This window comes from Gopherus evgoodei, chromosome 1, assembly GCF_007399415.2.
Source record: "Gopherus evgoodei ecotype Sinaloan lineage chromosome 1, rGopEvg1_v1.p, whole genome shotgun sequence".
NCBI classification, from domain to species: domain Eukaryota; kingdom Metazoa; phylum Chordata; order Testudines; family Testudinidae; genus Gopherus; species Gopherus evgoodei.
This window is the reverse complement of record NC_044322.1, coordinates 212,456,481-212,469,100: the sequence shown is the minus strand read 5'-3', so window position 1 is coordinate 212,469,100 and position 12,620 is coordinate 212,456,481. Positions and strand designations below refer to the sequence as shown.

At 44.2% G+C, this 12,620-nt stretch overlaps 1 protein-coding gene across 3 annotated transcripts in view; it reads left to right on the top strand.

Moving 5' to 3' along the window:
- SPICE1 (spindle and centriole associated protein 1) overlaps positions 1–9,270 on the top strand; it is a 35,209-nt gene extending 25,939 nt beyond the window's left edge. For 2 of the 3 annotated variants that reach the window (XM_030534580.1, XM_030534597.1), the window contains exons 13-17: positions 1,421–1,887; positions 3,047–3,218; positions 4,296–4,398; positions 5,208–5,295; positions 7,250–9,270. In XM_030534580.1, coding sequence (XP_030390440.1) covers positions 1,421–1,887; positions 3,047–3,218; positions 4,296–4,398; positions 5,208–5,295; positions 7,250–7,303 — 884 coding nt within the window. In that variant the 3' untranslated portion in view covers positions 7,304–9,270. The remainder of the gene's footprint in view (positions 1–1,420; positions 1,888–3,046; positions 3,219–4,295; positions 4,399–5,207; positions 5,296–7,249) is intronic. The other variant, XM_030534589.1, reaches the window with a different exon arrangement.
- Positions 9,271–12,620: the final 3,350 nt, after the last annotated feature.

Sequence of the window (12,620 nt, the reverse complement as noted above, 5' to 3'; positions counted from 1 at the left end):
CCAGTGCTCAAACTACTGAGGTATCCCTCCCACCAAATATTTTATTCTTTGTTGAATGAACTTCCACCAGGATTTGGCCTTGCCCACTTGTTTTTTGGAGGCAGCCCTTCTATGCAAGTTCACAGTTTGGGCAACTAGGTGCCTGGCACCGTAGAAACCTGTCTGACATCAGAACCCAGATCTCTTGCTTCTGCAGCTGGAGCCTGTGTTTCTGCCCTCTCCTGTTTGCTTGTCTTTCTGTTGACGACTGACTCTCAATTTCCACAGCCCTTGCTGATGAGTAAGCTTTCAGTTACAAAGCATGGCAGAAAGAAAATTATCATTAATCCTCAAAAATAATTTTTAAATGTAACCGATGTACAAGACTTCAGTAAGTTTTTAACCATATGGGAAGTCTGAAAAGTTTGCACTGTGTTGTTGGTGGTGGTGGTGGTGGTGGTGTTAGGGGTACTAAATGGTCTGTCATTAGATGTTAAATTTCTTAAAGAATCTGTTTTTAAAAATGTTAACTCCTAAACTATAGATTTACTTCCAAATTCTGAGAAAAGTCACTCTGTACTCAAATGCTGTAATTTGGGGAAAGACAAACTGCGCTGGCTTAGCAGTGGGTAGCTGACATGCACTATTTTCAGCATTGTGTACCTTTCCTCTGATGTTGATTCTGGGCAGTAACAAAGCAGAGAATAACTAGAGATCAATCTTTATAAAATGGAGGACTTGCTCAGCCATAAAATAGATGTTTATTTCAAAGTTCCCAACTGATATTGCAAACTGAAAAGTTCAGCTCCTCTCTTCCTGGATCCTCAGCCCATTCCCCTCTGCTAGCTTTAAGTCCAAGTACAGTAGAACCTCAGAGTTATGAATATCTCGGGAATGGAGGTTCATCATTCTGAACAAAATATGATGGTGGTTCTTTCAAAGGTTTACAACTGAACACTGACTTAATACAGCTTTGAAATTCTACTATTCAGAAGAGAAATGCTTCTTTTAGCCATCTTAATATAAATGAAACAAGCACAGAAAGTTTCCTTACTTTGTCAAATCTTTTTTAAATTTTCCTTTTTTTTTTTAGTAGCTTACATTTAACACAGTACTGTACTGTATTTGGGGTGTTTTGTTGGGATAGGGACTCTCTGCTGCTGCCTGATTGCGTACTTCTGGTTCTACCAGCCAGTTCATAACTCTGGTGTTTTGTAACTCTGCGGTTCTACTGTAATTGTTAAAATACTTGCAGTGACCTCTTTTGGGGAACATGAGCCAGTGGTGTACCCTGAGTAGAAAACTACCCATGTCCCCATTCTCAGCTGAGTGTTACTGTTCAAGCCCTTCTCTGTGACTTAGCTCCATTAGGGTAGTGCTGCACAGTCACTCCCCATGTTGAAGACAGCTTGTTTACTGTTCCTTTACTCTTTGTCTATAGCACTGAAGAAGACAGTTCACACATATCCTGCATCCCACATCTCTCCATCTATGGAAACCACTGTGAGAGAGCCAAACTGGCAAAAGAGCTCATCTTCCTCTGTGGGAACTCAGAACACTAATGAAGAGAATCGACTGCTCACGCAGAGGTGGCGAATTCCTCCTTCGCACAAAGACTTGGAGAGTTCTTTACCTTCAGAAGGGCAGCAAGGAAGAAGCACCTTGTCCCCAGTGGACAGATGGGCCTTGGTTGGCTCTGAGGATGAGCAGAAGCCCAGTGCACCTGAGGAGCACACTCAAAGCAATGATCTGCTAGGACAGATAGCTGAGCTAACACTACAGAACTCTGTTATCAAAGCTCAGCTGAGCAAATTCAGAGATCGTTCTCAAGAGGCAGGGGATGGCCTGCATCAGCCAATTACAAAGCAAAATATGAACACTAGTTCAGGATTGGCCATGCAGGGACAGGTAAGAATGTAAGAGAAAGTAAAGATTGGGTTGCCCTTCATCCCGCATCTCCATTTCCCCACAAAGTATTGATTTTATAATTTATTTTTGGTATCAGGTTTAGGTCGGTCTCTCTCATTCCCAACTTTTGCCAGTCACTGTAAGGGAGCGAGTAGAAGAACTTTTTTTCTTCTTAACCTCATCCTGTCTTGACTCCCTCATCTTCCAATTTTCCTTTCACTGGGGATTGCAGATGCAGTTCCTCATGTGAGGCTATGATAACAATGTAAGCAGCCTTTTTGAAGGTGGAAGTCAATGCTGTCTGGGTGCTGGCGAGTGAAGGATGCATGGCAGATTTAAAAAGGCTTACTCTCTTGTCCCATGTAAGCAAGACTGGCTTATCCTTCACGTCTTTGGGAAAGAGAGGCCTTTGTCTACACTAGGAAAATTGGGACCTGGAATTAACTAGCAGTGCAGCTCCATCAGTAGTGGTGTAGACAGGCCACTGCTTTGAGTAGGAATAGACAACACATACACCTGAAGCCTGCCTCCACTAGAGCCTTTATTCGTACTGCCATCAGTGGAGCTGCATAGTTGGTGAACTAGGGGTCCTAATTTTCCTAGTGTAGCTGTAGCCTAAGGGCTTAATTCTCCATTGTCTTACACAGTGTCTAGCTGTTCACAGCTGTGCAAAGTGGGCATAGAATGGGTCACATTACACTCAGTTTGCACAGGGGTGTGTGTGTAAAATATATATAATTTTGCAAGAAACAAAGCAGTAGAAAACAGGCCCTGAGAGAGTAAGCCTGGTTTAAAGAAACAGGAGATTTGTTTTACCATCTTGGAACACTTTCTCCCCTGCACATCTAAAACATGCTTGTTTAGTGAAACATTTGCTTGACTGTGGTTGGTTGATTGGAGTGATAGAGAGAAGAAAGCTTTATGCTGTCTGTTGTGAGCAGTTTAACTTCATGACAAGATGGATTTAATCTGTCAAGCAACAAGATGCTAGAGCAAAAGGCACATAAAATCAAAGGTTTACCTGAAAGATGCTCTAACTTTAAGTTACTGAAACCAAATTCAACCTGAAGGGTCAGTTTTTATATGAAAACACTTAATCTACTGCATACCCTCTAAGACTGCAACTTCCACATTTTTGTTTGTAATGATTTGTGTTTAGACTTTCCCAGAAGTACCAAAGAGCTTGGAGGAACGAATAGCAGAGCTGAACCGCCAAAGTGCAGAAGCCCGTGGTAAACTGCTGCAGCTGATAGACCAGCAAAAATTGGCCACTGTCAATCCTATCTCTCCCCCAGTATCGCCTGTTTTACCTCCCCACGTAAATTGGACTGGTATGTAGTCCCTCGTCCCCCACCCCCCTTTTTTTGCTACACAGTAAGATGTTTACCTGTGTGCCAACTATCTTCAGTTGACTAAATCAGCAATTCCCAAACAGTGTGGGCAATAGTGCACTTGCTGACAATCCACTGAAAGCTGTCTGGTCATGTGTTCTAGGCTCTCCTTGTTTATAGCTGCTAAATTTCATTAAGACAGGTCAAAATACATCAGCTAACATCTTCCTAAAGTTACTTTTTTATGTAATTAATTGCTGCAGTTGTGTCACTGCCTGCTTTATTCACTCTTCATCATGCTAATGTCCATAGAGCCATTGCAATGAGTTTGTTAGCCTGCTTACAGTTTGGGTGCAGAACTAGACTTGTCAGTCATGGGCAGCAAGGGAATGCCTCCCTTTCCCTCGTTCTGCTTCCAGAGTGGCAAGCAGCTTAATGAGGCCTCCCTTCTGCAGAGCTTTTCTGAGGAAAAGTCCAATATTTTTATTCAAATTTCTGACTTAAAAATCCCACTCGGTAATTTGGCCATCTTATTCTTAGTCAAGTCCCAGGGCTGTCTGCCTTTTGAGGAGTCTTTTTCCCTCAGGTCTGGTTCCTTGCTGAGGACCTGCAGGATCCTCTGAGAAGATTAAACTGTATGGCACACTAGAGAATAGTCAGTGCAGAATTTATTCTTCCTTACTAATCGAAGGTCCATGGATTAGCTACCATGCTATCTTTTTTTTTTTTTTAACTGTCCATCAGAATTAGGACTACTTTAATCCTTTCTTGAAGTAGCTGAGTGAAATAGCAAACGAACTAAGGAAGGGAAAAAGGCTATTAAGTAACAAAACACTGAAAAAGCATAAAGGCTAGAACTCAAAGCATGTGTGTAGGGGGTGTACGGTGCCTAGCACAATGCGATCCTGATCCCTGATTAGACTCTGTCAGTGCCATTGCAATATAAATACAAATAGTAACCTAAGAAAATGGAGGAGTAAAAACATAAAACAGCCAGAAATGAGATACTAAATAATAAATGCATGGAGGGGTTACTGCACCTTCACTAGAATTGAGCAATCCTCCTTTACTCTCTAGAAAATGAAAAGAGGACAATTGAGGTGTCTGTACCAGTGGCAGAAACTGTGGACAGCTCCAAAGGAGATACTCCTTCTCCTGCCAGTGGGACCAGTGTAAGAAGGTAAAAACCAACTAAGTAGAGTGTCTGTCTGAGTGGGTGACTGACAAATGGTGAGACAGTTTTTCCTACTGTGTTAAATTACCATATTCTCCCAGATATGATTGGCATTCTGGTTTCATCACAGTCTAACCTGTAGAGATGGGAAATGGATTGTAACAGGGTTGCAAGTGTGTTCTGTTGAACTCACCCTGTTAGCAAGCATTGGAACCCTCTTGGGAGATTGACTGATCCCTGCTGACCCTTTGTGGCAGGCGTAGTTTAACTCTTACCTATTACAGCAACAGAAGGGATTCTTCTGTCACTGTAGGAAATCCACCTCTGCAAGAGGTGGTAGCTAGGCTGATGGAAGAATTCTTCCATTGACCTTGCAGTGCCTACACCGGGGCTTAGTTTGACTTACTACATTGCATAGAGCATGACATTTTTCACAGCCTAGCTCTGTAGTGTAGGAATTACAGGAATTAATATGGCAAGCAAGGCAATGTGGTGTAGAGTGAGCAGTGAAGTCACTTCCTGTTGGATTTACTACTTACTAACATGTTGAGTTGATGGACAGCAGCTCTTGTGACAATGAAATTGGGTGATACTTTAAAAACAAAGTTGTTTGGGGAATTTAGTTGTTTGGGGTAGAGATGAAGATTTTTTCCCCCTCATTATAACAAAGGAGGATGTTTCCATTTCGGTAGCTTTTCAATACTTGCAGCTGGCATAACAGCACTGCTTGTGACAAAGATTTAAGTGGTTTGTTGGAAGCTGCTGATCTTTTACTAGTATTCACTTCCTCCTTCTCTTTTCCACCTCACCTACAGATCTACGGGTGCTTCTAGCAAGACTTGTTCTCCATTAAATACCACTTCGGGAAGTATGAAATTGACACCTGTCAATCAGAGGACAAAGGTAAGACTTAAATAAGGCTGCATGTTAGCATCCTCTTCAGCTATGGGCTTTCACTGCCGTGCTCTGCATATGTAATAAGGATTCTAGACATATACTGTGGGCCAGATTCTGCTCTGTTTATACCTGTATAAGTCCAGAGTAAATCAACTGAAGTAAAAAGTTACTCTGTTTAATAACAGAAATCAGAATCTGGGCAGCATGCAGGGGACTCCTTGATAGTATGTTAATGTAACTAGTCACGTGCCTCTAGAAACTTGGATTAAAGCACTACAAGGTACAAATGAAGTACAGTAGAACCTCAGTTACAAACTGACCAGTCCACCACACAGCTCATTTGGAATCAGAAGTGCGCAATCAGGCAGCCGCCGAAACAAAGAAAAGCAAATATAGTATAGCACTGTGTTAAACGTAAACGGCTTAAAAAAAAAAAGGGACAGCAGCATTTTTCTGCTGTATTAAGTCGATGTTCAGTTGTAAACTTTTTGAAAGAACTAATAATTTGTTCAGAGTTACGAACACCTCCATTCCTGACATGTTCATAACTCTGAGGTTCTACTGTAATGTTAGGACTGTATTCTCCCAGTGGGCATTTGTGCACGTTATCCAACCACCATAGAATTTGGTACCTCTGACAGTCTGACTAGAAACAACCAGTGACTGAAAAAGCAAACAGTGTTTCAAGTAAAGATTGAGATACATTTGGGAGAGCCATAGGTGGGATTGGGAGGCTGGCAAACTTGCCCAGAACATACTTGACCTGTCCATGGCAATAGTCTGTTATGTCAGTCACTTTCACTTGTACGAATGTTAAATCTTTTTCTGAACGTAAAGAAAAATGGTCAGAATCTAGATTTCCAGTATCCTGCTGAGGATGAGATTTCCCTCAGAGCTTCCTTGTTTAACAGGAGGAGAAGGAACACTCTGTGGAGTAACAGTATCTGCTGAGCCATTGTCTGATCAGCATTTGTATTCTTGGGAGGCATCATAGTCAGTGATGAGCTGCCAAAATCTTAACAACTGGCTCCCTCCCCACCCCACAAGAGGGTTGTGGCCCATCGCCTCCGCCTCCCACTGCCCCATCCAACCCCCCCCCCTTCCTGACTGCTCCCCTGGGATCCTTACCCCCATTTAACCACCCTGTTCCCCACCCTCTGACTGCCCCGGCCCTCTATCCAACCCCTACTGCTCCCTGCCCCCTTACCGCACTGCCTGGAGATGGCTGGCAGCGCTACAACCACGCCGCTAGGCTGGAGCCAGGCCATGCTGCTGCCGTGCAGTGCCTGGAGCACCAGGTCAGGCCGAGCTCACAGCCCGAATCAGCTGTTTGTGCGGGAAGCCTGGGAGGGCTGAGAAGCAAGTGGCGGCTTCATGCTCAGGCCCAGGGAGGCGGAGCAGAGGTGAGTTAGGCCAGGGAGCAGTTCCCCTGTGTGTGCCACCCCCCAGTTACCTGCTGCGGCACAGATGGCCCCCCCACCCCAGCTCACCTCTGCTCTATTTCCACCTCCCTGGGCCTGAGCGCGAAGTCTCCACTTGCTTCTCCGCCCTCCCAGGCTTCCTGCACAAACAGCTGATTTGCGGGAAGTGGGAGGGAGGGGGAGAGGCAAGGCGGAGCGGAGGTGGGCTGGAGCTGGGGGGGCAGGGCAGGATCAGTGCCTAAAGTGCCACTTTTGGATAATGTACTTAGGGGGAGGGGCCACTTCCCCCCAGCTACACTCCTGGGTCGCTTCAATTTATGGGTTGTTAAATTTAGAAGCCCATGCAGGACAAAAGGGTGTGAACCGGCTCTAGCTCACCACTGGTCATAGTGCTGATAGCAGAAAGAGAAGTTATAGTAGTCCTCACATAATGGGAAGCTAGAGGATCTACAGAAGCTGGTAATAACTGGTAAACTCGTGGGAGTGAAAGGACTGTACAAATCTCACTTCAGTTCCTCTCCCCCCACTTCTGTCCACAGGTGGAGAGGCAAAGAGAAGAAGGCTGGTTTGCACTATCAATGAATATCATGTAACTGAAGCTGAATCGCATAGACTTTATTTTTTAAATATATAATTTTTTTTGTGAACCACCTGTAGATTTCTGCAGTCCCTCTCCGCAAAACATGAATTTTAACTCTCTAAGTGCCTACTTGTCAGTGCCACTAGTATACAGAGATCCATCAGCTTATGATGTTTATACTCTCCTTCAGACTAATGCAATTGCAGTTACAGCCTTGAGAGCGGGACACAGAAGGTGGGAATAGAATGTGACATTCCAGTCCCTATTGGATGAAGAGGAGCTAAATTGAGGCTGATTTTAGCCCATTTCTGTACCTCAGCAATGCAGTGACCCATATTAGATATGCTGAAGAAAGGGGCTTTTGGAGGAGACACCCAACTTATTTTTTTTCATGCACCGTCTCAGATACATGTCAGCACAAGATAAGGAAATAAATAGGACAATCTAACTGAAAAGACGTGTGTGTGTGTGTGTAATGGAACAGTTTGGAATACCATTAGTGAATCAATTTGTGGAGTCACTGTAAAAGACTTACCTCAGAAATCAACTAGTTCCTTATGTGTTGACCGGTTTGTGGAAGCCATCGTCTTGTACAAAGAGAATCCTCGTGTCTGAAAGTCATGACAGATGGGTTAGTTGTGTCCACAACACCACAGAGGCAGATACTGTTCTGACTTTTGGCATCTAAACTATTCCCCAGCCTCACATCACAACTCCAGTCTCACTGCTTCTGTGCCACAATGAGCAGCTCTTCTGTGCAGCCCGGTTCTGAGCTCTGGGGCTGAGCAGGATTTTCCTTTATGTGGGGGGAAATGTTTAAAGTAGAGAATACCTTCCTTCTTCCAGATTCCACTATCCCCCTCACCATGTTTTTTTGATTGATTAAATGACCAAAGGCTGCCACTGTCTTACAATATAGGGCCTGATCAGATTGCGTACATTCTGTTTTCACTAAGTTAATATAAATCAATCTTTTCTAGTTTAGTTTCTCTCCTTTACCTGCCCTCTCATCCACATTGTGGTAGTTAGGTGCTCCCTCCTCAATGTAAGAAATTTCTTAATATTTTAGGGCATCCAGGTGGGCAACTGGATTGCTCCATAGTTCATCTGCTTGTCACCCTCTGACTTTTCCATTTCTAGTACCTTATTTTCCATCTCGTAGGTGGGCCAGACAATTAAGTGCTGCTTAGTCAGGACAAAGTCCTAAAATCTGACGCTTTGTGTTGTAAGCTACCATGTGACATGTTTGAAAATATACAAAGACAACTATTCATTATAGAACTATATTATAAAACAGGTATAAGCTCTTCATCTCAGCAAGTTCTATAGATCTGTTCCAGTTTCTTAAAATGAAAAGAATTAGAGTATTTTATGAGAAGAGCCTCTGCTCTTAATTCTGCTCATCCTTCTTCTGTTCTAGGTGGACCGATTGCTACTCCCATCAGATATGACGTAAAAACAGAGGATTTGCTGTATATGGGGAATAGACTTAAAAAATACTATAAATCTCCCCTCCTAATAGGGAATCCTCTGTTCTGGCATTTCCCTCCCTATACATGCTTTGAGTGTTTCTAGGATTTAAAAGCTATGGACGTTTCTCAACTAGGTCTGCAGTGTGTTTTACAGAGGGATCAGTTCAAAAAAATCTGAGAGCATTAGCTGCCTCTGGACTTGGAGCATGGCTAACCCGTTAGTTATGACTTCCAGACTTGAAAATTCTTTGTTTTAGGAAGACATTTATGGTACATTTTAAAATGTTTAATTGAGGTTGTAACTCTTACTTACAGGCCCTTGGTCTCTGATACAGTGGTGAACTACATGGAGTACTGTACCCAAGTGCTACTGCAGCTGTGTTAAATTGTTTTGGGTCCTGTGAGTACATATAATCCAGGGGCTGTGATCTTGTACAGGCTTATTTGATAGTTTAATGTATCAATCTTTAATTTTAATGATAAACTGTAAATAAAATCCAATAATCAAGAGGATGTGCATAGCTCTTTATTTTGTTATGTTACTATAGCATGCTTAGGTAGCAACCTCTGTGGTTAAGAATGAATAATAGTTTGTGTGATAAGCCCCAGTTTTCAGACTTTTTACTTTTCTTTAAGTTTTATCTTTTTGGGCCTGAAGTTTTCCATGCTTGGTGTCTTCACACACAAAAGCCTGCCTGAGTGCAAAGAGCAAGCAAAATCCTTTAGCTGTTTGAGTCTTAAGAGAATGGAGAAATTTGTCTCCCTCTCACCCCGCCGTGTAATTATTTTTTAGGGAGTGGGGATGGGGAATGCTATAGAAACAATAAAATTCCTACATGTAGGATTTGGTATGTGTTGATCAAATATCCATTGTAATGTACAGGAGACCTTTACTGTTGATTAAGTCAATGGGGCTGAATCAGGCCCTTAGGCCTTGCATTTTGTTAAACTTCATTAAAGCTAGCTGTTAAATGACCAAGTTAAGACTGTTGGAAAATCCATCAAGGCTGATGCACAGTGGAGATCTGTTGTGGATGAGCTGCATATCCATGCGCATCCATGATAGCTCTATTATTGCTGAATTGTTCCAAACCAGTTCACACATCGCAAATGTTCCAGCCTATCTGTTAGGGTGGGGTGAATGATCCTCTTGCTAATCTGTTGGCCTAGTTTCTTACCTACCAGGTCATCTAACCCTGCTCAAAGTAGGTCTAAAAAAGCTCTTGGATCTTAAAGTCCAAACAGCAAGATTTCTGGGGCAAAACCTTGTCCCCATTTAAGTCAGTGGCAAAACTTCCAGTGGCCTCAGCAGGGCCACATGTGCTCTCAAAGGTCAGATTAGACTAAATGTCCCTGTGTTTGTCTCAGAGTTGGTAATATCCCTTGCAATTGCCTGGGGATGTCTCTCTTTTTTTCTGTCTGACACCATAATGCTGCCTGAGATACTGAACAGCCCGTACTTGGTCTGAAAACTGTCTGCAACTGGGATTGTTTGCTTAGCTGCTGGAACCCCTCATAACAGTGTAAGGCAGAAGGCAGTCACTGTGCAGAGTTCAGTGTCCTCACATGCCAATGAATGGGGGAATTTTGCACCACTGCACGTGCACAAAATTCATGTCCCCTGCAGATTTCTTTGCTTCCCTACAGAAAAATCCCTTTCTGATAGGGAAGCTGCAAGAGCAGTCACACACCCACTTCCCTAGCCGCGCAGGTGCATCGTTTCAGGAACCCAGAGCAGCCAGCAGAGAGGCAAATCACTGCAGAGCCAGGGGCACCCTAGGCAGTGGCTCCTACCCTGAGCAGGGATCAGCTGCTAGTCCCAGCTGGGCTGGAGGCAGAAGGGGACGGGACGAGACTTCCTCTTCGTATGCAAGGAGTGGCTGGGGCTGTCAAACAATTCTCCACCCCCATAAACCTTCCCCAGCTGCAGGAAGTTCAGCATTCTCCCTGCTTCCTGCCCCCATAGCTCCTCAGCTGCAGGGGAGGGTTCACTGTGTGGAGAGCTGCTCCCTCATTCGCCCAACCCCTGTGCATCTGGACCTCCCATACCAAGTCTTGCCCCATACACCCAGAACCCCCCTAGCCCTCCATACCCAAACCCTACCTCATTGAACCTCAACACCTGCATCTGGAATCCTCAGGCCTCCAGCCCCCCAGCCCTTTACCTAGACTACCCCTCACTGAGCTCCTTGCATTCAAACCCCCACCCTGATGAGCCCCCACAACCACACTCCCATACCACTGACCCCCAATTAGCTGCACCCAGACCCCCACCCCACCAAGCCCCTCTCCCCCAGTAGCCAGACTTCCCTGGTGAGACCCCACACCCCTCTGCTGAGCCCCAACCACATTCACCTGGAAGCCCCTGCAGAGTCCCATTGCTCCTGCACCTAGAACCCCCCCCAATGAGCCTCTGTGCATTCAGATCCCCCCACACCTAAACACCCCACTGAGCTGCCTGCACCCAGATTGTCCTATGCAGAATCTTCTCACCCCATATCTGGATTCCCCCACACTGAGCCCCTCCATATTTGGATGCTGGCTGATTGAGCCTGCCCGCCCCACAGCTGGTGCGCCTGGCGTAGAGGGGCAGGGCTGTAGGGTGTTTCTGAGGCAGGCCCAGGCCTTGTGCTGTGTCCAGTGCAGCCTCACCACTGAGTCCATGTCCTCTGGGTAGGGGGTGGGGAGGCTTCAGGGTGATCTCCCACATTCGTGCAGCTGGTGACCTGTGCTCCCCACTGCCATGCTGGAGCCTCTGCATGTATTTATTGACAAATAAAACTTGCAGTTTCAAAATATTGTGTGCATTATTTTTACTTTTTTTGGTGCAGGATGCCTTCAGGAGTGTGGGGAGACAGTAGAGTAGCCAGTGCTGGTATCTTAATCATTTTCTCTGCTGATCTCTCGATTTTAGACCATGCAATAGAGTATAGCTGTCAGCTAGTGCACACATCTTACATTTGTATTATGGTATATTGGGGAAGGGAGTCTCTGGATGAAGCTGATACGGATTGTACTGTTAAAAAGAATCAAAGACTTAGTCCCATCTAGCCCATTGCCAGAGGGGTCAGTACAACGTCATCTTTTGACAAAGGGTTTCTGTTTTCACATAAGGAAAACAGTGGAAATGTTTCATTCCCCCCCCCCCGCCCCCAGGCCTTTCAACTTCCTCCTTTTGTCTTAAATGCAATATTCTGCAGAATGACAGAGCCGCAAGCCACAACGAACGCAAAATCAGAGACTGACAGGAGAGCTGCTTTGCCTCTATCTGTTATAAATGTGTTAAGTAGAGCTGGTAAACCCTCTGCAATTGAAAAATTATCTCATTGGAAAACGTGGCAAAATATTTCATGGAAAAAATGTTGCTTTTTTTTGTTGTTTTTTTCCGATTTTCTGACCAGAAAAATTCTAAAGTCTATTTGGAAGGAAAATTTTAATGTTTCATTTTTGCTCTTCATTTTTTATTTCTGGATTTTCAGGGGTTTCCCCATCTCTCCCCATTTATGTTTCACTGGAAAAAGTTGGAAAATAGTTTTGGAGGTTTTTAAAAGTGCTTCCCTCCACCCCCTCACTTTTAAACTATTTTATGTTCTCTTCCCCCTACTTGTCCAGTGTGGGATGTGAGGTGGGGAAAAAGAAGTGAAAGTAGGAGAGGGAGGCAGATCCACAATTCTGAACCTGGGAAAGCAAGAACTCTTCAGTTTCCAGAAACCCAAATACTATTAAGTCAAAAAGAAACTGAAGTTTTCGTTATGGTTTGACATCTTGAAACAATTGTTTCCATTTTGTTTTAACCCTGATATTTTTCAGTTGAAAAACTTCAAGGGAACTTACCTACAAATTCTTTAGTGGTACAAA